Source organism: Temnothorax nylanderi, unplaced genomic scaffold (assembly GCF_030848795.1).
Source record: "Temnothorax nylanderi isolate EJ_2023f unplaced genomic scaffold, tnyl_v1.0 TNYL_tig0652_pilon, whole genome shotgun sequence".
Taxonomy (NCBI): domain Eukaryota; kingdom Metazoa; phylum Arthropoda; class Insecta; order Hymenoptera; family Formicidae; genus Temnothorax; species Temnothorax nylanderi.
The window spans coordinates 63039-87608 of record NW_027249714.1 but is presented as its reverse complement, the minus strand read 5'-3'; the positions used below and the strand labels follow the sequence as shown (position 1 = coordinate 87608).

Below are 24570 nucleotides of genomic sequence, written 5' to 3'. Positions count from 1 at the left end.
GATGGGGGGAGTCACCGTGCTGCTGGCTGGAGACTTCCGACAGACTTTACCAGTAGTGCCAAGGGGAACTAGAGCTGACGAGGTTAAAGCATGTATCAAGGCATCATATTTATGGCCCCTTATCTGGAAACTCTCTCTCAGAAAGAATATGAGGGTATACTTGAGAGGCGATGTCTCCGCGGGGCAATTCTCCAAACTCCTACTTAAAATAGGGGATGGAAAGTATCCCGAGTCTGAGGGAAAGGTGATTATTCCTGAAGGTCTAGGCTTAGTAGTGACAACCCTAGCTAACCTTATTGAAAAGATATACCCTGATATCGCCGATATCAAAGATAAATCTATGGACTGGCTGTGTGAACGTGCCATTCTGACCCCTAAGAACGACAAAGCTGGCGTTATTAATGACACTCTACTTAACTCATTTGATGGGATAGAAATGAAATACAGGTCTGTAGACTCGGTAATACAAACAGATGACGCGGTCAACTACTCCGTAGAGTTCCTCAACACTCTGAATCCTCCTGGTTTACCAGCTCACAAGCTTCTACTTAAAGTGGGGGCTCCAGTAATGTTGCTGCGAAACCTCAATCCGCCCAAACTTTGTAATGGAACCAGGCTACGAGTAAAGGCTCTCCATAGGAATGTCATCGAGGCCACAGTGTTTACCGGCTGTGCTCGGGGAGATACAGTGTTTATACCACGCATACCTCTCATACCATCAGAGTACCCTTTCGAGTTTAAGAGGCTGCAATTTCCTGTCAAAGTCTGTTTTGCGATGACCATCAATAAGTCCCAGGGGCAATCGCTGAAAGTAGCAGGGATTGATTTAAGTGAGGATTGTTTCTCACATGGGCAGTTTTACGTGGCCTGCTCAAGGGTAAGCTCACCTAGCAGTCTGGTAATCCTAGCACCTGAGGGGAGAACTACCAATGTGGTCTATAAAGAAGTCCTTAAGTAGGAAAAAAAGGTCATACTGGTGTTAAATGAAAATATACACTATTACTTATTTGCATGTCTTAATACATATGTCCTCCGGGGCGATGTTCTTCAACTCAAAAAAAGGATAAATTTCGATCGTGTTTGAACAAGGCATTGTTGTCTGAACAAGACATCGTGTTTAAACAAGACATCATGTCTGAACAAGGCATCGTGTCTGAACAAGGTATCAAATTTGTCACAAAGACGAGTGTGTAAACAATATAATGTCTGCGCAAAATATCGTGTCTGAACAAGACATCGTGTCTGAACAAGACATCGTGTCTGAACAAGACATCGTGTCTGAACAAGACATCGTGTCTGAACAAGACATCGTGTCTGAACAAGACATCGTGTCTGAACGAAAATAATATGAGAAGTAGTATAATAGGGCTTAAGGCGAAGGTCTACTATAAAAAACCTAACGCGCCAATAGGTGGAACCTCAAGGGTGGTGTGGAAGTCCATCATTTTAATATCTTAATTTTTTTATATAAATAAAAGTGATTAAAAATTACAAATACAGAATGTAAACGTGATTTGAATGATGATTGATAAAGGAATTTACAAAAAAAAAAAAGCTTCAGAGTTTTATAGCTTTTAAGCTATCTATATATCCCCCTCATTAAAAGAGAGACTATTTGCGTGTCTTACTACACATGTTGTAACGCATTAACAACTCACCCTGTATTACCTAATATATATATAAGCTTCTTAACTTCATATAATAATTTTATCACAAAATGATTTGAGGAGACTCATTTACTGTTGTCACAAAATTTAGTTCTTAGAACATCCTGTACAACAACTTCCAAAAGACAAGTACATCTGTAATAAGAAATTCATATTAATATTATAATTTGTAAGTAGAATAGAATAATAAATATAACACCATAAATAAAATTGCAACCTAAAAATTATTAATACATATTATAAGATTACCCGCAACGCATAATTACACAAGCACTTCCAATATCTTATACGCTAAATATATTCCTCGTTTGTAATACTCAACGCATTTGTGCACGTTACAGATGTTATGAATTAATTTGTCTACATTAATAGGAGTTGAGACTATGACTCATGACACGATAGAGACTATTGTTACAAAATAAATTATTATAAAGTAGTTCCCTGCCATTTCACGTTGACGCTCGACGCTCATTTTCAGCGAGCAAAAATCTTCAAATATAATATATTTTATTTATATATATATATATATATAAATTTACTTATATAATATAAATAAGTAAAAAATATTATTTCTAGGGTCACGTGGTTTCGCTTTGACGCTAGCGTCAAGAAATAAAGCTGAATTTATTCAACATCCAGCGTTGACGCTGAATCGTCGTTGATCGTCTCAGTACAATCAAAAATAGGCTTCGAAATATGTAAAATATTAATTATTTTCAAGTAATATCTTCAAGTAATAATATTTTACGAATATATATATAAATAAAAAATATTATTTCTAAAAATTTTTGCTCACTGAAGATGAGCGTCGAGCCGATCGAGCGTCAACGTGAAAAGTAAGACCCAATTTCACAAACATTGGTTAAATCTTTATCTCTTTCTAATGTCCCCCTTAGAAAGAGACGAAGAGTGAATTAACCTAAAATTAAAAGTTAACCAATGTTTGTGAAAAAAAAGTAAACATTTTGTTATATATAATAATAATTTAATATGTATATAACATACCTCGAGGCACACAAACACAGAATTGCGTATGAATCCACGCGGCGGTGCCCGAATCAAGAAATCCTATTAAACACATAAATCTATAAGCTAAAAGAAACAGCAAATACTTTACTTGTAAATTATCGTTAATACTTACCAAATTACCCAGGCAGAAACGCGAGATCGGATAGACGTCTAGTAGATGTCTATTAGATACGTCTAAGGTAAATCGATTTTCGCATCTACATAGACGTCTATGTGGCCTCTTTTAGATGCGTCTAATAGATGCGTCTAATAGACGCGTCTAATAGACGCTTCGAATAGACGTCTATCCAATCTTGTCTTTTTTCTTCATTAATGGTTCTCGTAAAATTTAAGGAAAAGTAAAGAAAACAAATTAATGTTTAAATTAAACTTTATTATGACAATATAATTCAATATTTTATGTTATATAATTCAATACTTTCGTAACAAAAACTTTGCATTAATATTATATGATATTAATATGATAAGAGCAAATATAATTATAATTTCTTAAAATAATATCGCAAATTAATATCACAAAAGTAATCATTATTAATTTCTCAAAATAATATCGCAAAAGAATATCGCAAATTAATATGACAAAAGCAAATATAACTAATTTCTTAAAATAATATCGCAAAGGAATATTGCAAATTAATATCACAAAAGCAATCATTAATTTCTCAAAATAATATCGCAAAGGAATATCGCAAATTAATATGACAAAAGCAAATATAACTAATTTCTTAAAATAATATCGCAAATTAATATCACAAAAGCAATCATTATTAATTTCTCAAAATAATATCGCAAAAGAATATCGCAAATTAATATGACAAAAGCAAATATAACTAATTTCTTAAAATAATATCGCAAATTAATATCACAAAAGCAATCATTAATTTCTCAAAATAATATCGCAAAGGAATATCGCAAATTAATATGACAAAAGCAAATATAACTAATTTCTTAAAATAATATCGCAAATTAATATCACAAAAGCAATCATTAATTTCTCAAAATAATATCGCAAAGGAATATCGCAAATTAATATGACAAAAGCAAATATAACTAATTTCTTAAAATAATATCGCAAATTAATATCACAAAAGCAATCATTATTAATTTCTCAAAATAAAACTTCTAATTTTTGTCACGCGTGTATCTGATTTACGAAATTTTCCATAGAAACCGTTTCATCTTACAGCAAGCGTTTTATCTAGGTAATTCCAGTTTTAATGCATGATGCATCCAATGAAACAACATCTGTAAAATATCGTCTAAAATGAGTTTTAAATAAGAATAATGCATATATACGTTTTACTTTTCTAATTTCAATTCATCTATTTAATCCCAATTATTTAATACTTAATCAATATATAGAAAATTAACTATTATTTTTACCTATTACTCCATCAAATAATTTAATCACATCGTCTTCCTTTGGCATTTCGCAGCCATGACCTAACAGACTTAAGTGCTTCACTGAGATCACTATTCTCAAATTTTAACACAAGTGCACCTGAAAAGTTAACAGATATACGGATAAAAAAACTGTAATACTTTGCAAATGAAAAAAAATTAACTTTAATAAAAAAATAATTCAATAAAAAGAAGTTCCTTAAAAGGAACATAAATAATAGGAAAAATAGTATTCCATTAGATATATGATTTATAGATTTACTCTACTAACCTTGCACTAATTCCCATAATTTTGTGGATTTAAAAGCTAATTTGGTTCCATGACCATCAAAATTAAACTCTTGAGCAAGAGAGTTACTCAAGAGGTTGGACATGAGTTTGGACACCGCTCGAGCTTCATTATTTCCCAGAGAGAGGGATTTTAAATAATAACACTAAAATAAAAGGATAATTTTGATTAAAACAAAAGGAAGATTTTAAAACAGATACGTAAAAACCATTAGCTTTCATTATCAAGTAAGGAAATGTATGATCTAATAATAAATAATAAATCAAAATTAGAATATTAAATGCCAATTTGAGCCTCCACGGTTGAATGTGCGTTATAAATCAAAATTCGCAATTTTAAATACAATATATTTACAAATGTTTTGATCCCAAGCTTTGGATACTCTTTAGTGCACAATTAGTTGGAAAATACAAGAAACAAGGAAATCTCATGTGAGATTCATGCAACGGATGATGGGTAAAAAATAATGGGAAGGAGAATTCTCATCCGTTGCATGGACCTCACATGGGGTTCTCTCTCTTATATCTTCCAATTGTGCATTGAAAAAGATCCTAAGCTTGGGATTGGAAACCTTTATAAAGACAATGTACGTATTGTATTTGACATTGTAAATTTCTATTTTTAACGCACCAACCGTGAGGCTCAAATTGGCATTTAATATTTTAGTTTTGATTTATTCTCGGAGCCACACTATTGTATTGCTATTAATAAATAATAAGACGTGCAATGCTAACAACTAGACCTTGATAATGTTTCAATGTTCTTGCCAAAACCAAAATCAAAGTTATCGAAAAGGAATTTATTAGAATATTTGTCATAAAAGCATATAAAATATCACTCATAAAGCGTATAAAATATCACTCACTGTATCTGAAAGTTGCATATCATTTGAAAGAAAATCTTCGAACATTTTAAATTGTTCCAAGGTTTCTAATGGAAGCGGAGGAAAATTTGGAGGTTTGCGGAGAATTTTTTCCTCTGGTAGTAAAAGTCTATTAATTTTGCACTGATTAATAAGTATCAAACCTATTTTCATTCTCATATCGTCTACTTTTTTATCCAACTTGCCCAGATACACATCTAATTCTGTAATTAATAACAGTTTTATCAGTTATACTAAATAATCAATAAAAGATATTTAAGAAAAAATAAAGCAAATATACTTCTTATCAGTTTTTTTTGTAAATTCATGTTTGAAACAATTTATATTTACATTATAGAAATCTAAAGAAATTAGAGTTGTATTCTTATTAAATATAGTGTACTACATATATACCTGTACGTGTAGTCAATTTTGTTGTCGAAGTCCGTAATGGACCTTGTGAGAATTCATCAGATTCACTTGATTTGCTCGATGGTTTAAGTGGTATCTGTACATCATCCCTTGTAAAAGAACTACATGGGTTTTGATTCTCATCTAGAGACCGACAAGGAGACTGAGGTAAAATAGATTGAATATCATTTGATTCACTATTATATGACTTTTCAGATTGTGAGTTTAACAGAATTGGCGTCGAATGTGTTTCAGATCTGGAACTCCCATCTGTTTCAGAAACCTTCATTGGTAGTTCCGAGCACAATGTGCTATTAGTTGCTTTCCTTTTCATGGATACCTTCTGTATATTTTCCAAGCACATTGCTTGCTTCCGTTGTTGTGCTTTATCAGCTGCCTGCTGTCTGAGATTAACAATTTTATCTAGTAATGGATGCTTCTGTTGTGGCTGATGCTTAATAATGGCTGTAGTTGATGCGGAAGAAGTAACTTCTTTTCTTTGTTTCTTGTTAGAAATAACTTTTATTATAGGAATATTCTCTTTTGAGGCACAACTTAAAGACTTCGTACGAGATGAACCAGCGGGAGGAGGTGGTGGAGGAAGAGGAGCAGCTGCTATCTTTGATTTATTCTGCTTCCTTGATTTTTTAACATCAGAATCAGATAAATCATCGTCAGATGAAGATAACTTCATTATTCGCTTTCTTCTCATCCCCCTGCCCATCTTACTGTTTGAATCACTTTCATAGGCAGACGCAAACTCTTCAAACCTTTAGCGGCATTTCTGGCAGCAATATACGTTTCTGTACCAAATATAAAATAAAATAGAAGTGCACAAGCTTTACTCTTTTTCTGCCTAACTTCTTTTATGTCTTTTTCATAAAAGTGTATGTTCGAGGTATATATTATATTGGGTAGTTAGACCCAGTATACGCTCTATGGAAGTTTACAGAAGTATGCTATCGAATTCATGTATTTTATGGCTCCTGCACATAAGACGCGGTAATGCCGCGCGGCAAGCGTTACCGCGTTCTGTGTGCAAGAGCCATTAGTGTGACCTGAACACCCCAGATGCTTTTAAGTCTCGACTTTACTTTTTCTTTGTATATCATACAATTTAATATAAAATATATCATAACATAAAACATACCATAATATCTTTTAACTTCTACTTCCAACTGTCGCCAAGTCTCATCTGCTTTTGCCTCAGAACGTACTAACTTGCCCGCTACTGCATCATTATTTGGCCAAAGAAGTATTCCCTTCATTTCTTCATTAATTCGTACTAGCCATTTGGCTAGAGCAACCTCATAATAAACGTTATCATCTTCCGAGGTAGGCAAAAATTTTGCAACAATGAACTGGAATGTAAAAAAATAAAATATAAAAGAAATCAATAAATTACAAAGGCAAAACTTCCTATGTTGCTTTTTATTTTTGTAAAATAACTTTTTTTATTTAAATTTTATTAAATAGATAAAATAAACTTTTATTTTACAAAAATAAAAGCAGCATAGGAAGTTAATAAATATATAAACAATTCTATACACACTATATTCTTGTGTATTTACAAATCCTGTAAAAGTTACTTCGTAACGCAATTTTGACAGAATTTGTAAATACACAAATGTTGAAATAATATTTCTAAAGATTAATATAAAGGCTACATGAAAACAAAACACTGAAAAGATATGCACAAAAGAGTTAAACAAATATTACAAATGTAAAAAATTAACATTATTTATGAAATTGTACATACAATTTTACAAACATCTTACAAATAGCACCTACGTGTTCAGAAAGTTGAAAATTGGAATTAGAGCCTCACAACAATGGCATAGCATGCAACAATGGAATACATAGAAAAAATTGTTCATCATCAGGCATTAACCAACATTTAGCTTCTACATTTTTTATTGGAATGGCGTGCCTTGCATTATCCAAATTTGAAACTTTTAAGATGCCCAGTGTTGAGGAAGGAAGTGGGTAAGTATAATAGTCCTCCATTTGATGAAATTTGTTTCCAATAAGATATATTGCATTATCTCTTTTGACAATGTTAACAAGAACATAAATATTTCCTTCAAATGTTCTAAAGCATGAATCTTTGTAACCAATTTTCAATTTTACATTGCCAATGGACAAACAACGAAAATGAGAGCCATTGATTTGTTCCTCAACATTTATGTACATCTGTGAAAGAGACAGAACTTTTCTTTCACGTGACAATTTGATAAATATTTTTTTGTTCGCTCCAAATCACGAAAAGCTACTTGGTGCAGAGGTTTGTAACATGATTTCAAAGAATTTTTCAAGGATTTCAAAAAATTCTCAAATACAAATGCGCTAAAATTATCTAGCGGACCGTGATCTCTGCATTCCTGTGACAAATGACACAAAGAATGAATATTATATACGACAAACTTATTGCCATACAGAACTGTAGAATGCCGGATAAATATTAATAGCAATTCATGAGCATAATCACACATTGTTTTCACAAATACTGGACTACATAAAATGTACATGGCAGTTTGAAAAAGTAGATAATGTTTATAAACATCTTCTTTTAGAATGTGTTTAAACACAAGAAGTCCATCATAAAGACATAAACGCCGCTCCTCTGTACCTTTATACATTTTCCAGTAATCCAGTGATCTGGGTGGTCGATTAAAATCACTTGGACAGAAAGTAGCAATAATATAAGTAAATTAGAGGCTTTATTTTTGTCATTTCGTGAAAGCTTCCATGGTCCATTCCATTCCATCCAGGCTGAAAGCAATCGTCTGAAGCTACCATGCCATACCAAATGAAATGAATCAAGCCTGAATTGTGAAACCATGTTTGCAATTCTGAGTAAATTAGTCACTCCAATGTGATGCAGTGGATCAATTTGATTTATGAAAGATTCATCAGTGCGTAGTGAAGCGTTCAAATCCAAATAAACTGTGCGGTCATCGATACGTTCACCAACAACAGTACATTTTTCACATGCACCGTAACCATTATGACCCACACAACATTTAACGAGGGAACGTGCAGGAGCATCCAAGATAAAATTTCGTAAAGTGAATGGATACCTTACATCATTGTTCATATATCCGTGTTCTAAAAGATGTTCAACTTCAGTCACAAAATCATGGAGATAAGAGTGCACATCTATCGGATCCCATTCACCAAGATATAAACTAATTAGAAATGGATCATTATCTGTATGCACGAGACGGCCCAAAACTGGCCAAAATTTTAAACGTGTACTCTTTGTTATAGGTAGTCCATCCATGTTCACATCAATAATTATATTACCAAATTTGTTCAAATATTCATTTAGCAACATTCCATTTAAATTTCGTACAATTCCTTTATACCACAACATTGATCCATCAGGAAGTACATGAATATCAAGATGTTTGGGGGTACGCAGCAATGTTTTATAACTTTTTGGCAAAGTCGGAAAAATTGGATTCAATCTAAGTAATAAATTATCAAGCTTTTTCTTTGAGATATTTCCGTCATAAACAGCCCACTCTCTCAAATTTTCAGCAACATAGTTAGCCTTTTGCTCCTCAGGGTCCGTTCCGAGTTGCGCATGAAACGCATAGACTGCATTACTGTTGCGTAGCGCTTCGAAATCGTTCCGTTTTGTCAATGCGCATGAAACGCTTTAGTAATTCGGAACGGTTGTCTGCCCGCTCTGCGTACTAATGCGAATTGAAAAGGGATCGACGCCGTTCTAATCAATGTTTATAATTAATTTTTAATTAATTATTTAATTGTAGACCATGAAATTAGCCGACATATATTATAAAATTAAAAAATTTGAACATTACTTCCTCACAATTTTCAAGTATGCAAATTATAAATTTGCACGTTGCTTAATCAACATTTTATTTCGCTCATAAAGCTTTCTCTTATGAGAAAGCCTATTTTTTAATGTATAATTATTAGTAGATATTTATTAATTTGGCTTCCTCACAGAGGAAGCTTTATGAGCGAAATAAAATGTCGATTAAGCAACGTGCAAATTTATAATTTGCATACTTGAAAATTGTGAGGAAGTAATGTTCAAATTTATAATTTGTACACTTAAAAATTATGAGAAAGCAATGTGCAAGTTTCTACTTGCCCACTTAAAAACTATGAGGAAGCAATGTGCAAGTTTCTACTTGCACACTTAAAAACTATGAGAAAGCAATGTGCAAGTTTCTACTTGCACACTTTTTTATTGTGATAAGCCTTATTGCGACTAATATTTGTTATACTATTACAAAAATCAATTAAATAATTAATGTTTTTATTAAAATAATCCCTACTAATTGCGGATATTTCTTAATTTTTCCATTTTGTTTTATTTTTTATTTATACATTAGTTTTTTATTTCTACTTTAAAATAATTTTTTAAATATATAAAAAGTGATTTTATTACTAATTAGTGGCACAAATGGAGTTTTACAATCGACACAATGTTAAATCGATGTTGACTTGAGTAGTTCAGGCTACATGGTCCATATATGGACTTGAGAATATAAGACTGAAGAATATAACAGATTTAGAATTGAATAAATTGCGACTGGTTTGGCGCAATTTTTCTAATTTTATTATATTTTCAAGTCTTCTACCCGTATTTCATATATAATTCTTTAAGATTTGGTTGATTAGTTCTTGAGGCATTCTGTCTTTTTATTAAGAACGTTCAATGAATTTATTCAATCGCAATCTGTAAACAAAACACTGTTGCTGCTAAGGTGACGACAAGCGTCTTGAACATTCAAAGGAGTATGAATGTGTTAAGAATTGATGAAATTTGACAAGTATTAGATGAAGTTGTAGTTATTCTTTAATTAAATAAAGATTAAATACTATTCTTTTTAAATTTAACATATCTTTGAGATGCTGTGATGTAATTGTGTCCGAAATTATTTTTCTAATACCAAAATTAGTGGCTGCTATAATTTTGGTACTATAAGTACGGATCATGCCCCGATCATGGCTTAATTGTCTAGATCATGCCCCGATCTTGGCTTAATTGTCTGGTTCGTCCCCCGATCTTGACTTAATTGTCTGGATCGTCCCCCGATCTTGATTCAAATCATGCCCCGATCTTGGCTTAATTGTCTGGATCATGCCCAAATCTTGGCTTAATTGTCTGGATTATGCCCCGATCTTGGCTTAATTGTCTGGATTGTCCCTCGATCTTGGTTTAATTGTCCGGATCATGCCCCGATCTTGGCATAATTGTCTAGATCATGCCCCGATCTTGGCTTAATTGTCTGAATCATGCCCCGATCTTGACTTAATTGCTTGAATCATACCGATTTTAGATCATGATCCGATCTAGACAATTAAGCCAAGAATATAATAAAACTATAAATAGCCCGATATTGCTACACATTTCTAAAAAAATTATGGACCTTTGATCGCGTATAAAAATGGATCTAATCAATCAAATCTTAAAGAATTATATATGAAATAGGGTTAAAAAACTGAAAAATATAATAGAATTAGAAATAGATCGATATCTCAAATATTGAGAAAGCTACAGCGTAAATCCCCTTGAAATCTATACCGGTCGACGGATTTTAATAAAATTAGAGGAGAACATACTTTCTATGATACTCTATTTGTGTGCAAAATTTTAACCCGGTATCTAAAAAATTGTAAAAGTAGATGCGTGTACAAAAAAATAGATGTGGAATCGATTGTATTTTGTTTGTAGATTATTGTAGTGCATTCATTTTCGATTGTTTTAGTCCATAATTATATTTTAATTAAATATTTAAAGTGTCAGTCGCGCGTCGGCTAACATCATATGATACATCAACATATTATAAAATAAAAAAGCTCGTTTGTAGTTAATTATATTTTGTTTGTAGAGTTTTGTAGTAAAATTAAAAAGTTTTGTAGTCTCTTTAAATTGTTTATAATTAATAAATACATTTGTCGAACTGTGTAGCTATCCGACAATCAATTAACGATAGCTATGGCCCTCTGCTACATAGTTCAACAAATGTATTTATTAATTATAAACAATTTAAAGAGACTACAAAACTCTACAAACAAAATACAATTAACTACAAACGAACTTCTTTTATTTTATAATATGTTGATGTATCATATGATGTTAACCGACGACTGACACTTTAAATATTTAATTAAAAATTAATTATGAACTAACAAACGATAATAAATGCACTACAATAATCTACAAACAAAATACAATCGATTTCACACCTAATTTAAAAAAAGTGTCAGTCGGCTAATATCATTACAAATTTCTGCCTCTTGTCAGAGGTCAATACGGTCCGTTGTTCGTTCCGAATTACGCAAGAAGCGCATAGACCGCATAAACGCATCAGACGCATCAACTGCCTCAAGTCGAAATAGAAGCAGTCAATGCGCTGGGAGGAGTGCTAAGAATTCAGTACGGTTAGTACAATCTAGGGAATTCTCTGCGCTACCACAGCGCTTCCAATGCGCGCATTGATTAAATCGGAACGACTTTCTATGCAATCTACGCGCTTCATGCGTAACTCGGAACGGACCCTCAGTTTCGAACTGATTTTCATTTATATCTTCATCATCATCTATATCATCATCATCATTACTACCTTCTGAAGCATCATCTTCCTGATCAATTTCATTTTGGAATACAATTTTATTATCTGACAGATCAAACGCTTCTTCATTATTTGCTCCTTGTTCCCTTTCAAAGGTTACTTCTTGAGAAATATTAATATTTTGTGGTTCATTTTCTTCTGTCACATTATTCCACATTTCATGTGGACTTATATCATGATCTAAAATAGAGTTTTCACTAACTTGTACGTCTACATACTCTCTATTTGAGATACTATTCGTCATATTGGGCGCAATAATTCTGTTTCTCAATTTCTCAATTGATGCCATTTTTGTGAGATCCTCAGTTGCCCGCTTCACTTTTTGCGTAAAATGTTTCCGCAACTACATGAAAATATGTGCAATGCAAGAAAATAGCAATTTTTTTCCTTTTCAAGTTCTTAATCTTTATAATTTTAAATCACTTTAAAAACAGAAAAAATAAATACAAACATATCCATGTATAAACAGGAAAAAAAAATCAGTTACATCTATTAAGAGAGGTATAACAATAATTAAAAAATGATTACAAATTTAAAAACAAAGAAACCGTCTACAAAGAGTTTGCTCCTACTATACAAAATAGACAATGCTGTATAAAAAATAAATAAAATCGCTAATACTTGATATAATAAACATTATATAATAATATATTGTGCATTAATATCTTATCAAGAGGTATCTGTATGTACTTATTTCTCGGAAAAAATATTTTGAGAATTCTAAATATTAATTTTTTAAATATTTTAATTCAAAGTTCCAAATAAAAGTAAAATGTTTCAATGCTAATATTAATAAATATAAATAAATTTTAAAAGTGTAATAATGCGATTATACAAATCCTGTTGATAATGGGAACTTTCCGGCAAGAGACACAAGTCGACACAAGAGTCATTCTATCTTTATTCGACATTTGATGAGAGACAATGACAGAATGACTCCTGTGTCGATTTGTATCTCTCGCTGGAAAGCTCTCAATGCGTACGTGTAAACTATAACTGTACTTACTGGTCTCTCGTCATTCACCTCGTCATTCATTTTGGCCGATTAATATTTTTTAAATAATGCTATTTTTATTAAGCACGAAAAAAGATCCGCAAACAGCACAATCTGTTGGAACAATCCGCCACTTTTGTCAGCAATGCTGCAACAAAAGAATTTTACATTGAAATGAGAATATGAAAAAAGTGTGTTTTAGATACATTAATTATCAATATAATATTATATAAATACAGAGTACTTCATGCATGTTTGAAATAATACGTGAGATATAAACTTGTGAAATAGCAAGAAAAAATAGTACATAATTTTCGATGGAATAAAGAGGATTACTGATAAGAATATGATAGAGATGAGGATACGCAACAGGACACGAGTCGACGAACGTCGCATTAAATGGTGCTACATACTATTAAGCACAAAAAAGGATCCGCAAGCAGCACTATCCGTGGAACAATCTGCCTTTTTTCAGCAATGCTGCAACAAAAGAATTTAATATTAAAATGAGAAAATGAAAAAAGTGTGTGTTCTGGATAACATTAATTTTCAATATAGGCTGCGAAATTCACTGTCAGTAGTGTCAGTATTGAAAATCTATAATGTGCGTGACACAAACAATAGATTTGCAATATTGGCAGTAAAATCAGAACGCAGCCAATATTATATAAATACAGAGTACTACATACATGTTTGAAATAATACGTGAGATAAGCTTTTGAAATTGCAAGAAACATAACCTTAATTACGTTTATTTCACCGCGGTGATTATTAAATATATGCGACAAGTATTGAAAATATCTACAAAAATATATTGTTAAATTTTATCTAATAATTACAAATACGTAATTTTCGATGAAATAAAGAGGATTACCTAATAAAATTGTGATAGAGAGGATTCGCACAGATACGCAACAAGACATGAGCCGAGGAGCGTCCAAAACGACCGGTGGAAATTATTGCGAGATAGCGCGCGCCATCTGTTAATTGTTTGTACAAGGCGGGAGATATTAGATATCTATTAGATGTCTATTAGATGTCGAAAGATTATTTGCAGTTTAAAAGAGTGTTTCACAAATAAAACATCGATATTTAGTGAATATTAGCTTCTAATTGTATCTAAAGATCTTGCAAAATAAAAACTTTGTATTTCGAAGCAAAATGACATAAAATTATATGACATCTAATTCAGATATTTCTAGACGTGTGTTAGACTAGACGGCTCCGACGTCTAATAGACGTCTATCCGATCTCACGTTTCTTACCAAATTATATACTATATACGTTTACTTCCCTTTTTTTTAATTATATATTTCTTTATCAAGAAACACGGTTATCGCTTCACTGACATGAAGTCTCTATCTATGTAAATCTATACCACCATAAACCAAATAAATCATGATATTACCATAAACAATCAATCGATAATTCCATTTCGCGTATCGTCGATAATGTTACCGATCGTATAAGAAAAGAAATTGTGTATAATACATAAACCGTGGATGAGCAGCTAAGTAAAGCGGGAAACAGACTTTTACATAACGCATAATGCGTAAGCATAAGAAAATTGATTGGTCTATTTCTTTATGCACATGTATATGGACCAATCAATTTTCTTACGCTTAAGGCCATCGCACACAAAGGCTGCGTTCGGGGAGCGCGCTATTAGCGCTATTGCATCATTCTATCTTTATCGCTCATCAAGTGTAGAACAAGGATAGAATAAGCAAATAGCGCTAATAGCGCGCTCCCCGAACGCAGCCAAACTTGCATAGGCTGCATAAACATAGCATAAGACCGCTGGACCAATGAGCATCTTATGTAAATCAATGAATATATGGCGACTTTATGCTGAATGCTCATTGGTTTAGCGGTCTTATGTTACGCTTGTGCTAAGCTATAGCTTATAAGCTTATAAGCTTATAGCTATAGCTTATAGCTTATAAGCTATGCAATTTTGTCTGCGATGGCCTTTACGCATTATGCATTATGCAAAAGTCTGTGCTCCCCGCTTAACAATTAAATATGATTGGTTGGATCCAAAGATAAGAACCAATCACATTCTGTGTGCGTTCGAAAAAGCTATTAGCGCTAAAAGCGCGCTCCCCGAACACAATCTCTATTGTTACTTAGCCGCTGCAATCGCCGCCGTCATTTGTTCAAATTTGTTAACGTCCGGGAACCGCCCCGGAGATTCGTCTCGAAGTCCGCGTAAAAGTCCGCGTAATCTCCTTTTCTCCCCGACGTTAGTGCACGCGCGCGTACGTACGTACGTACATATACGCGTCCCTGCGTGCGTTTCCTAGTGCGCGATGAGGATCCCAGTCAGCCTGGGCGATCCTGGGTCCTCGCGTTTTGTTTCTCGCGCGGATTCTCGCGCGGATGAGCGTGCGAGCGTTGCCGACGCCGACAGTACGACCTAGTGCGCGACGAAGATCCCAGTCAGCCTGGGCGACCCTCGGTCCTCGCGTTTTGTTTCTCACGCGGACGAGCGTGCGAGTGTTTCACCTTCACGGTTATATTATCCGCGTGGTGGCTACCGACGATGATGCAACCAATGGAGACAATGAATGTAAGTATTATCTTAAAATCTTAAAATCTCGGGTACTCGCAACTCGTCGTATCGCGTAAAAGATCCATGGTGCGATCTCGCTTCGCGTATACTTGGTGCGAGACATTAACAGTGTCTATTGTGTCGAAATATAATAATTTTGTATATAATCCTTTTTATTTTACAGGAGGACGAGGACAGGGAGTTGGCCCTGGCGGCAGATAAGATTCAGCTAGATGTGGCTGCGGCTGCGAAAGCTAAGGATGCTGCGGCTGCGAAAGCTAAGGGTGCTGCGGCTGCGACAACTACGGGATCGGGACCTACGGGTACTGCGGCAGCGACAACTACGGGTGCTGCGGCTGCGAAAACTACGGGTGCTGCGGCTGCGACAACTACGGGATCGGGACCTACGGGTACTGCGGCAGCGACAACTACGGGTGCTGCGGCTGCGAAAACTACGGGTGCTGCGGCTGCGACAACTACGGGTGCTGCGGCCATGACAACTACGGGTGCTGCGGCTGCGACAATTCCAGCGGCTGCAACAAGTCTGACGACTTTGCCAGCTTTCACAAAACGTAAGTATATAAATATAAATAATATATATTTACAACTTGTGTCCGCTCGCGTAAATATACACACAGCGCGATCTCGCGCTGCGCGTGTACTTCGCGCGAGACACGGTAGTGTCTCATCATAATCATTAAATAATTTCTCTTTGTTACAGCAAGGAGATGGCAAAAATCCAAAAAATCTCGCGGCCCATACCGCGGTGGACGTGGCCGCGGCCGCGGATTCTACGGCGATGGACGTGGCAGCATCAACAAACATCGCGGTGGACGTGGTGAACGTGGTGGACGAGGACGTGGTAGCACAATCTATCAAACGTTTTATTTATAGATAATTTTATCAAGAGATAAAATGTTTGATACACACACAAACACACACACACACACACACACACACACACACACACACACAACGTGTGCTGCAACGTTTAATATTATTATTACTACTACTTTTTTTTCTACGATGACGTTGATTGGTATATATATATGAAAACGAACGTGTTTAATGCATAGATATCTACGCGTACAAGAAATTAATTTTAAGTATTTTTTAAGAATATAAGTAAGTTAGCGAGCAAACAAAGTAAGATAAAACGGTAAGAAGTACAAAATTAGAATTAAGATTTTTAGTTAACCTTCTAGCGGTTAGGATAAATAACACTGATACAAACGCGATCTCAATACATGAACACTACTCAGTTCTGCTGTTGCACGCTTAAATTATATCAACTATGTTGTGTATATACCACATTTATAAATTCATCAACTTAATCAATTTTTTTTTTATGTAACGAGTCAATTTTTCTATTTGTATTTTTTTATTGACTTTAAAACAGTTATATTATATATTCAATAACAAGAATAGAATAGTCATGTATCATATTTGTTCTGTGTTTGGTAACCATGTATCTCAAACTCATATCTGTATCACTAACCCCATACATTATATATACGTTTTATTAAACTATATTTAAATAATTCCTTTGTATTTACATAATGACTATGAAGCTTCTCTCCCTGACTTTCCATATAAATAAATCGTCTCATCTGCATTTTACGTTATTTATTTTATGTATTTGATATAAAAGATTATCTACGTATATTAAAAAAATAAATATAACATATTTCTGTTAAAAAGATGAAATCTTGATACTACTACAAGGCAAGACTTAATGATGCAATAAGAATAAAATGTTTAATCCTGTTATAAAATATTTATGTATCAATACCTATTTTGATACCGATTGGTCGCATTAAATAGATTTGTTTCAAAAAATTGTCTACTTATTTTTCATATTAAATTATGCAATCTATATATAATAAAACTGTCTATAATACAACGCTTCAATACTTTATTCCTTCTTTTAAGGGTGTGTAAGAGTATTTGCATCGCTGACATACTGAATTCGCAAATATTTTAATATTCACGAATACACAATCATTAATAAACTCTAAAAATTGATATTTAATGATAAATCGCATTCGGAAAGCTGGTCATTTAGGTAAAGTTTACAAAGCAATAAGTTTAGATTGACAAGAGGCCCATCTTTCCTGAAGTTTCCGGCGGTCCTCCATATGGTGTTCTGACAAATTTCGCATTATATGGCCTGTCTTCAGCTTTCTGGGATCTAAATTAGCTCCTAACGTTTGAACACCTTTTGCAAGTTTTGAGAACGGCAACAATATATCTTTGGCTGTAGATGCTACTGGACTAGTAACGCTCGTGATATTTTCCTTTATGGATTTTAAGGCAGATTCGCTCTGGGACGACGTAATGCTCAACGTCAAATCCTGTTCGGAGGCTGATCTTTTCTTGTCATTTAATCTACCATCCGTTTGAAGAGTAGTGCTCTTAATACCGGCTGATAACGCTTTATTATCAACGTCCCCTGTCGAATGACTGATATTCTTAGAAAGCGTTAAGCTTGACATTCGAATGGTTCGATCTCTTTCCTCGCCTATGTTGCCCGCTACATCGTACACCGTTATCTCCGGCGTAGTCGCCGTAGTCTTTTGTGGCGAAGCGCTGATAGTGCTGGTGCCGGATCCAGTTTGCGGAATCAGATGCAATGCGTCAATGGCCACATCAGGTTTTGAATTTAAATTCATGTCGTTATGTTTCATCTTGGATAATTTCTCGTTCACGTTGGTCTCACAAACACTACCGTCCACGACGTTAGTATTTTTCACACCCATGATAATACCAATCAATGGTGTATAAGCTTCCATTAAATGCTTGTCGTGACTGAAATTCGCTGGCTTCTCGACGGGTACGTGTGTCATTTCAATATCCTCGCTACTGCTGCTGCTGTTGCTATTACTCTTGTCTTCTGCATTACCTGAGATATTTCTGTTGCCGACAGTAAAGATCGGCTTTGTTATGTTCTCCGTCTGTCTGTTACTTACACTCTTCGCTAAATCAATTGGCTTCTTTGCGCCGAAACTCAGTTTATTCAATTTGCTGAATTGCTCCGACATATTGCTTAAAGCTTTTGTACCTAGGAGTATGCCTTTTATAAATATTTTATTCATGTATATGTGTAATGTATATATAAATAATAGAGGTAATTTAACAACAAACATGCTGTCTTTAAAGCAAGCAATTGAGTCTCAGATACGTTTCTTGTTAGTTCTGGAAGTGATGAAATATCCAACAATCCGGTGGAGCCTTTAACATTCACTAATTTACTCTTTCTTTTATCTAACATAACATTCATGGCTATGGGAACCTTTGGCAAGTTTGCTATCTCCATGGCTACTGAAATGGCTTCACAGATTGCCTTTAAAGATTCTGTAATTTCAAGAATTTTGGGTGTAAGATTTGTTCAGAATTGTTACGATATAGATATAAATAAAGATGTTTTCTCACCTATGCTTTCCTCCTCAGTTTTAATCACAACCGCCATGTTATTAAAAAACCTTGAATTCGTATTACGAAACATGTGAAAGTAACCGTACTCGCCGTTTACTTTAAAATAATTGATTCTAATACAGTGATAATGTTTATTCTTCATGAAAAATGAGACCATATTTTCAGGTTGACCGAATTCAATTAACACGATATCATCCAGTAAGACTCTTTGGTAGTGTGTAACTTTATCGATTTGATCGTCGTAGTCGGAAATATAATAGCTATCTCGGGTCAATATCAAAATAGTATCCATTTCCGTCTCCGTTGGATCGCTAGTACTGAAAAATAAGAAATTTAATTGAGAAACAAATTCATAAACAGACGCAACATAAATGTATTATGAGAAACATTACAATTTAAATTATTCATACGTACACAGGATCGGCATCGATAACTCCCCAATTGCCTAGAATAATTTCCGGATCAGGTATCAGTAATTTTTTGCAGTCTTCAATCAGCAATTTCACGTGAATCGCAGTTGCTGCGTTGTCTTCCTCGTCCGTGCGTTCTAGGAATAATGTTGAATTCACTATGTTGAAAATTCAAGAATGATTCAGAAGCAGAGTAGCATTAAAAAAATATTCTATTCAAAGTGTATAATAAATCGTATTATATAAAAGAAATTGAATATTTATGAGAAATCGGCTTATCTTATATCTAATTTATTGGCTAATAGCATTTACAAAAATGTGATTGACTTATGAATCAAATTAAAATATTAAAATAATAAAGGAAGAACATAAGATCAAAATTAAAAGAAGAATATAAGATTGAAATTAAACATGCATAAGGATTTTAATATCGCCCCAATAAGAGAGTCCCAGATCATCGATATTTATATATCCATGTTATCCACAATGCGATAAATTTAGTTTTACGAAAAATTCTCTATATACATACGTCACATATCTTATTTTCGCGTGAAAATTATTAAACTTTCCTACGAAATAACGTCGCATGGTTGGAGTTTCGAAAAATTAGTCACTAGGTCTTGCACTTCGTTAAGTCTGTTATCCTCAGTTGCAGCTGTACACTTGAACAACGTTCTTACAGCCAGATATGCTATTCCAATGTGCGACCAAAAGCCCATTTGATTGCCAAGACATTCCCAACGATGGCAAGACGAGCGTGCTTCATCCCAACATTCAATATTGCAATACGCGCTGTCGACACACTCTGTACATCTGTGGCAAAATTTAACATATTTTACACATATATAATACATATACATATATGTATTTTGCGATTTCTCAAAGCACAAGAAATATAGAAACTTATGGTACAGGAGTATCGCCGCATGAGCGACAACAATTGTAACAAATATAAGTTTTAACGTGAGGCAATGGGACAAAAGCGAATGCCTTTTCAACGAATAGAATCTGACCCCTTTTGATATCTCTATTAGCTACCACGTATCTCCCTTTTTCTGGAGCATGTTTCACTTCTATCGCCGCCGATGCGGACCGAAAATTAGGGGCGGAATTCATAGACGTTGCTCAAAACTTGTCTTAAGCATGATCTTGGCAAAGACGGTCTTAAGATCGAAAACCGTCTGAAGACGGCTTTACATGCATAGATAAATCTTGAGAACACAAGTTTTAGCTTAAGATCGTCTTGACGAAGTCTGTGCTTAAGAATATGGCTTCGGCAATGTTCGGGAATTCAAGCTTGGCAAGCTTTTTGACCAATCATGATAAAGATTTACAAGAATTTACCGGGGATTACGTCATTCTCGCCGTCGTGGCCGGTGGCCGTCATCGCGTCGTGTACCGCGACGATTAACCTTAAAGAGAGCGACGGGTGCAGTGGTGGTGTTTTCCCTCCGAGGAGGTACGACGAGTAAACTCGAGTCGCCGATACTCGAGGCGAGGAGGTGTGACGAGGAAAGTGCGTAGTCATCGATGTGAGAGACGAGCAGCCGAGAACGACGAGGAAGAGCAGAGGAAGCGAGTGCGAAAGGGGAGAGCGAGAGAAAGGGACAGCGGACAGGCCGAAGCCAGGAATTCCGACGACCGCGGCTCCATCAGGGAGCTCCACAAGTAGCAACGGTTTCGTCGGAAAGTATCGAAGTTGGCGCGAAGGGCGGAGAAGTTAAGACAGTTTTGTCAGGTTATGTGCTACATTGCATTGCGAGTGGTGATATTCCAGTGTCGAGAGCGAGAGAGAGGGACAGCGGACAGGCCGAAGCGTCGCAAGCCAGGAAGTTCCGAAGACCGCGACTCCATCAGGGAGCTCCAGAAGTGGCAACGCATTTTATCACTTTCCCGGCAGCGAGTACGGCACCAGTGGATTCCAGAAATCACAGTACGTTTTCATCTGATAATTTACAAACGTTTCCATCCGCTTAGTTTAAAGTTTCTCTGTACATTCCTGTGATGATGCAAATCTCGCATGTTATCTTCTCTTTTACAGAGCGACAAAGTAAAGTGAAACTCAAAATACTTAAGACTGGTACTAGATAAATTTCCGAAATGGTATGAAGATATGATAAGTGCTTACTTTAACTCTCATTCTATTATTTACAGGTCTCCTATAACAACTGGCACATCTGTCATTGGCATACAATTCAAAGATGGAATTATTATAGCGGCAGACGTCCTAGGATCTTACGGATCGCTCGCTCGTTACAGAAATCTGGAACGTCTTATGAAAGTTAATGATAACATCATCCTTGGTGCGTCCGGAGATTATGCGGATTTTCAGTGCATCAAGAGCTATGTGGAAAGAAAGATGTGAGTCTCAGCATAGTTTTTTTTTTACATGTCTTTAATATTCTTCAAATAATACATCTTAGTTTATTACGTAGAGTGCTATGTAATAAACTAATAAAAGTTTTGTAAAGTTATTGTACGATATAAGAATACATTAGAGTTTCCAATAAGTATCAAAAGCGCTAATTTACGTCAACACTTTTGTTTCAGTCTCGAGAAGCAATGCTTGGATGATGGATTTAGTTTAAAGCCAAAGGCGCATTGCATTGCTGGCTAACGCGTGTCATGTATAACAGACGATCAAATTTCGATCCGTTTTGGAACAATTTTATTATTGCTGGTTTGGAAAATGGAGAACCGTAAGTGTATGTTTCCTCAACACACTTCGTGTCTTCAAGTACATCGTAAATCGCAGTTTTGCCTTTTCAGATTTTTAGGAACTGTGGATAAGCTTGGGACAGCTTACAACGATCCTGTTATTGCGACTGGATACGGTGCTTACATGGCAACGCCTATATTGAGAAAAGCTTACGAGGATAATAACCAAATGAATAAGGAGGAAGCTATCGAACTTCTGTACAAAGTAATGCAAGTTCTTTTCTACAGAGACGCAAGATCTTTCCCAAAGGTAAGCTATTAAAATTCGTACGTGTGTAATTAATAATTTTAATTGTATTGTCAACAATCTGCTCTGTTTTTTAGTATTATCTTGGCATTGTCACAAAAGAAAAAGAAGTCGAAATACAAGGACCGCTAACTTTAGACAGTTATTGGGGACCTGCTGTTTTGTAAAAAATTGTTTTCTTATTCCTTTAAAATAAGTTATAATAAAAGCGTCCATGGTAAAGATCGATTCTCTCTTAATGAATAAATTAAAACAAGTTTTCATCAATTATACATTTATTTGGCTTCGGCCTGTCCGCTGTCCCTCTCTCTCGCTCTCTCGCTCTCCCCTTTCGCACTCGCTCCCTCTGCTCTTCCTCGTCGTTCTCGGCTGCTCGTCTCTCACATCGATGACTACGCACTTTCCTCGTCACACCTTCTCGCCTCGAGTATCGGCAACTCGAGTTTACTCGTCGTACCTCTTCGGAGGGAAAACACCACCACTGCACCCGTCGCTCTCTTTAAGGTTAATCGTCGCGGTACACGACGCGATGATGACGCAATCCCCAGCAATCCGGACACTGGAATATCACCACTCGCAATACAATGGCTGCGTTCGGAAACATCACCCGGGCCCGGGTACACACGGGTATACTCCCTTCTTCAAACTCGCTGAGATAGAAAGAGAAGGGAGTATACTTGTGCGCACTCGGATGACGTTTCCGAACGCAGTCAATGTAGCACATAACCTCACAAAACCGTCTTAAGTCGACTATTTGCTCGACTTGACCAAGACCGGCTCAAGACAAATCTTAAGTAAGAACTGTGCATTGAATAATGCCATTTCGGTCTTAAGATTTATCTATGCAACGTTATTTGCTTACTTAAGACCGAGCTCAAGATTAAACTTGAAAGTCGGTCTTAAGCAAGAACTATGAATCGATCGTAGTCTTGAGAACGAGCTTAAGACCGTCTTGACTTTCAAGTTTGGTCTATGAATTCCGCCCTAGGATTTTCGCCATATGCGACTTCGGGCTGTGAGGGAAATTCCGTAGTATCTGTATAATATTGTCCGCATTATCTTCCATGCATGATATTCTCGATGTTATGTCTTTCATTTGTCTCCGTAAACGCTCTAAAAATTTCAATAATTCTTGAGATTATATGAGAAATACGAGAAATACGTCTACAAATGAACAATTTTTTCCTCCAACTTAAATATACAGTGAATACTTACCTTTCTTTTCATTCGGCATATTACGCTGATTCAGTATGTTATGCATTTGCAAAACAGTTTCAACAGCTGATCCTCTATTACCTAATTTTAGATAACACTGAGCTGCACGCAGATGTAGTTTGTAACATAAATTCTCAGGATAGCCTTCGCCAATTTGATATCGTTGATGCAAAATCCTTTTTGCGTTATATTATGTACGCGCGGCAGAAACACCTCCTGTGAACAGGCTTCTTGATCTCCTCGGTACTGATCAGCTCTCTGCTGTCATCAATATATATATATATATATATATTCACTATCACTATCTATCACGCGGCGACGGTCACGATCGTCCCTATTTCTAGGTTATAATATATATATATATATATATATATATATATATATATATATATCGATACATATCGAAACTGGCGATACTAGCACCGCAGCACCGCCAGCGTCGAAAAAGTGAAAGTGACGCGATTCCAGCCAATGACATGAGAGATGATGAGAGACGGTCGACGTATCTTACGTATCTTAAGGTGGGTCCAGACATGTATCGTATCACCGTATCGTATCATGATCGCGTATCATGATCAGCTATGTGTGGACGTACATACATGCTGTATCGTATCTGCGTATCATTTTGATACGCAGATACGATACGACCAGGATCCATCTAAAATCGGTTTTTCGCCGAAACATCAAAGAAATGATACGTGATACGGATACAAACAGTGTG

At 35.2% G+C, this 24570-nt stretch overlaps 3 protein-coding genes and 1 pseudogene across 11 annotated transcripts; 2 read left to right on the top strand and 2 right to left on the bottom strand.

Annotated features, from left to right (window-relative positions):
- Nucleotides 1–3489: 3489 nt before the first annotated feature.
- LOC139784635 (uncharacterized) lies at nt 3490–14249 on the bottom strand. Of its 3 annotated transcripts, none has more exons than XM_071723818.1 (11): nt 14145–14249; nt 13684–13750; nt 13283–13418; nt 12268–12619; nt 8740–8847; nt 6810–7020; nt 5663–6462; nt 5252–5472; nt 4369–4531; nt 4080–4197; nt 3490–3941 (listed from the first exon to the last, which is right to left on the bottom strand). In XM_071723818.1, the coding sequence occupies exons 7-10, from the start codon at nt 6381–6383 to the stop codon at nt 4100–4102; spliced, it is 1203 nt and encodes a 400-aa protein (XP_071579919.1). In that variant the 5' UTR covers nt 6384–6462; nt 6810–7020; nt 8740–8847; nt 12268–12619; nt 13283–13418; nt 13684–13750; nt 14145–14249; the 3' UTR covers nt 3490–3941; nt 4080–4099. The 3 variants fall into 3 exon arrangements, with proteins under 3 accessions (XP_071579919.1, XP_071579917.1, XP_071579920.1); XM_071723816.1 differs by having other exon boundaries at nt 8745–8847; XM_071723819.1 differs by lacking the exons at nt 8740–8847; nt 12268–12619.
- Nucleotides 14250–15417: 1168 nt separating this feature from the next.
- On the top strand, nt 15418–17439 carry LOC139784641 (uncharacterized). The gene is made up of 3 exons (XM_071723830.1): nt 15418–15842; nt 16009–16396; nt 16546–17439. The coding sequence occupies exons 1-3, from the start codon at nt 15816–15818 to the stop codon at nt 16716–16718; spliced, it is 588 nt and encodes a 195-aa protein (XP_071579931.1). The 5' UTR covers nt 15418–15815; the 3' UTR covers nt 16719–17439.
- A 278-nt stretch (nt 17440–17717) lies between these two features.
- On the bottom strand, nt 17718–24183 carry LOC139784639 (uncharacterized). Of its 7 annotated transcripts, XM_071723824.1 has the most exons (7): nt 23850–24183; nt 22908–23747; nt 20199–20482; nt 19674–19806; nt 19257–19576; nt 18969–19178; nt 17718–18885 (listed from the first exon to the last, which is right to left on the bottom strand). In XM_071723824.1, the coding sequence occupies exons 5-7, from the start codon at nt 19549–19551 to the stop codon at nt 17897–17899; spliced, it is 1494 nt and encodes a 497-aa protein (XP_071579925.1). In that variant the 5' UTR covers nt 19552–19576; nt 19674–19806; nt 20199–20482; nt 22908–23747; nt 23850–24183; the 3' UTR covers nt 17718–17896. The 7 variants fall into 7 exon arrangements, with proteins under 7 accessions (XP_071579925.1, XP_071579924.1, XP_071579926.1 ...); XM_071723823.1 differs by lacking the exons at nt 22908–23747; nt 23850–24183 and adding an exon at nt 21014–21441; XM_071723825.1 differs by lacking the exons at nt 22908–23747; nt 23850–24183 and adding an exon at nt 21014–21441 and having other exon boundaries at nt 20350–20482.
- On the top strand, nt 21439–22901 carry LOC139784632 (proteasome subunit beta type-4-like; annotated as a pseudogene).
- Nucleotides 24184–24570: the final 387 nt, after the last annotated feature.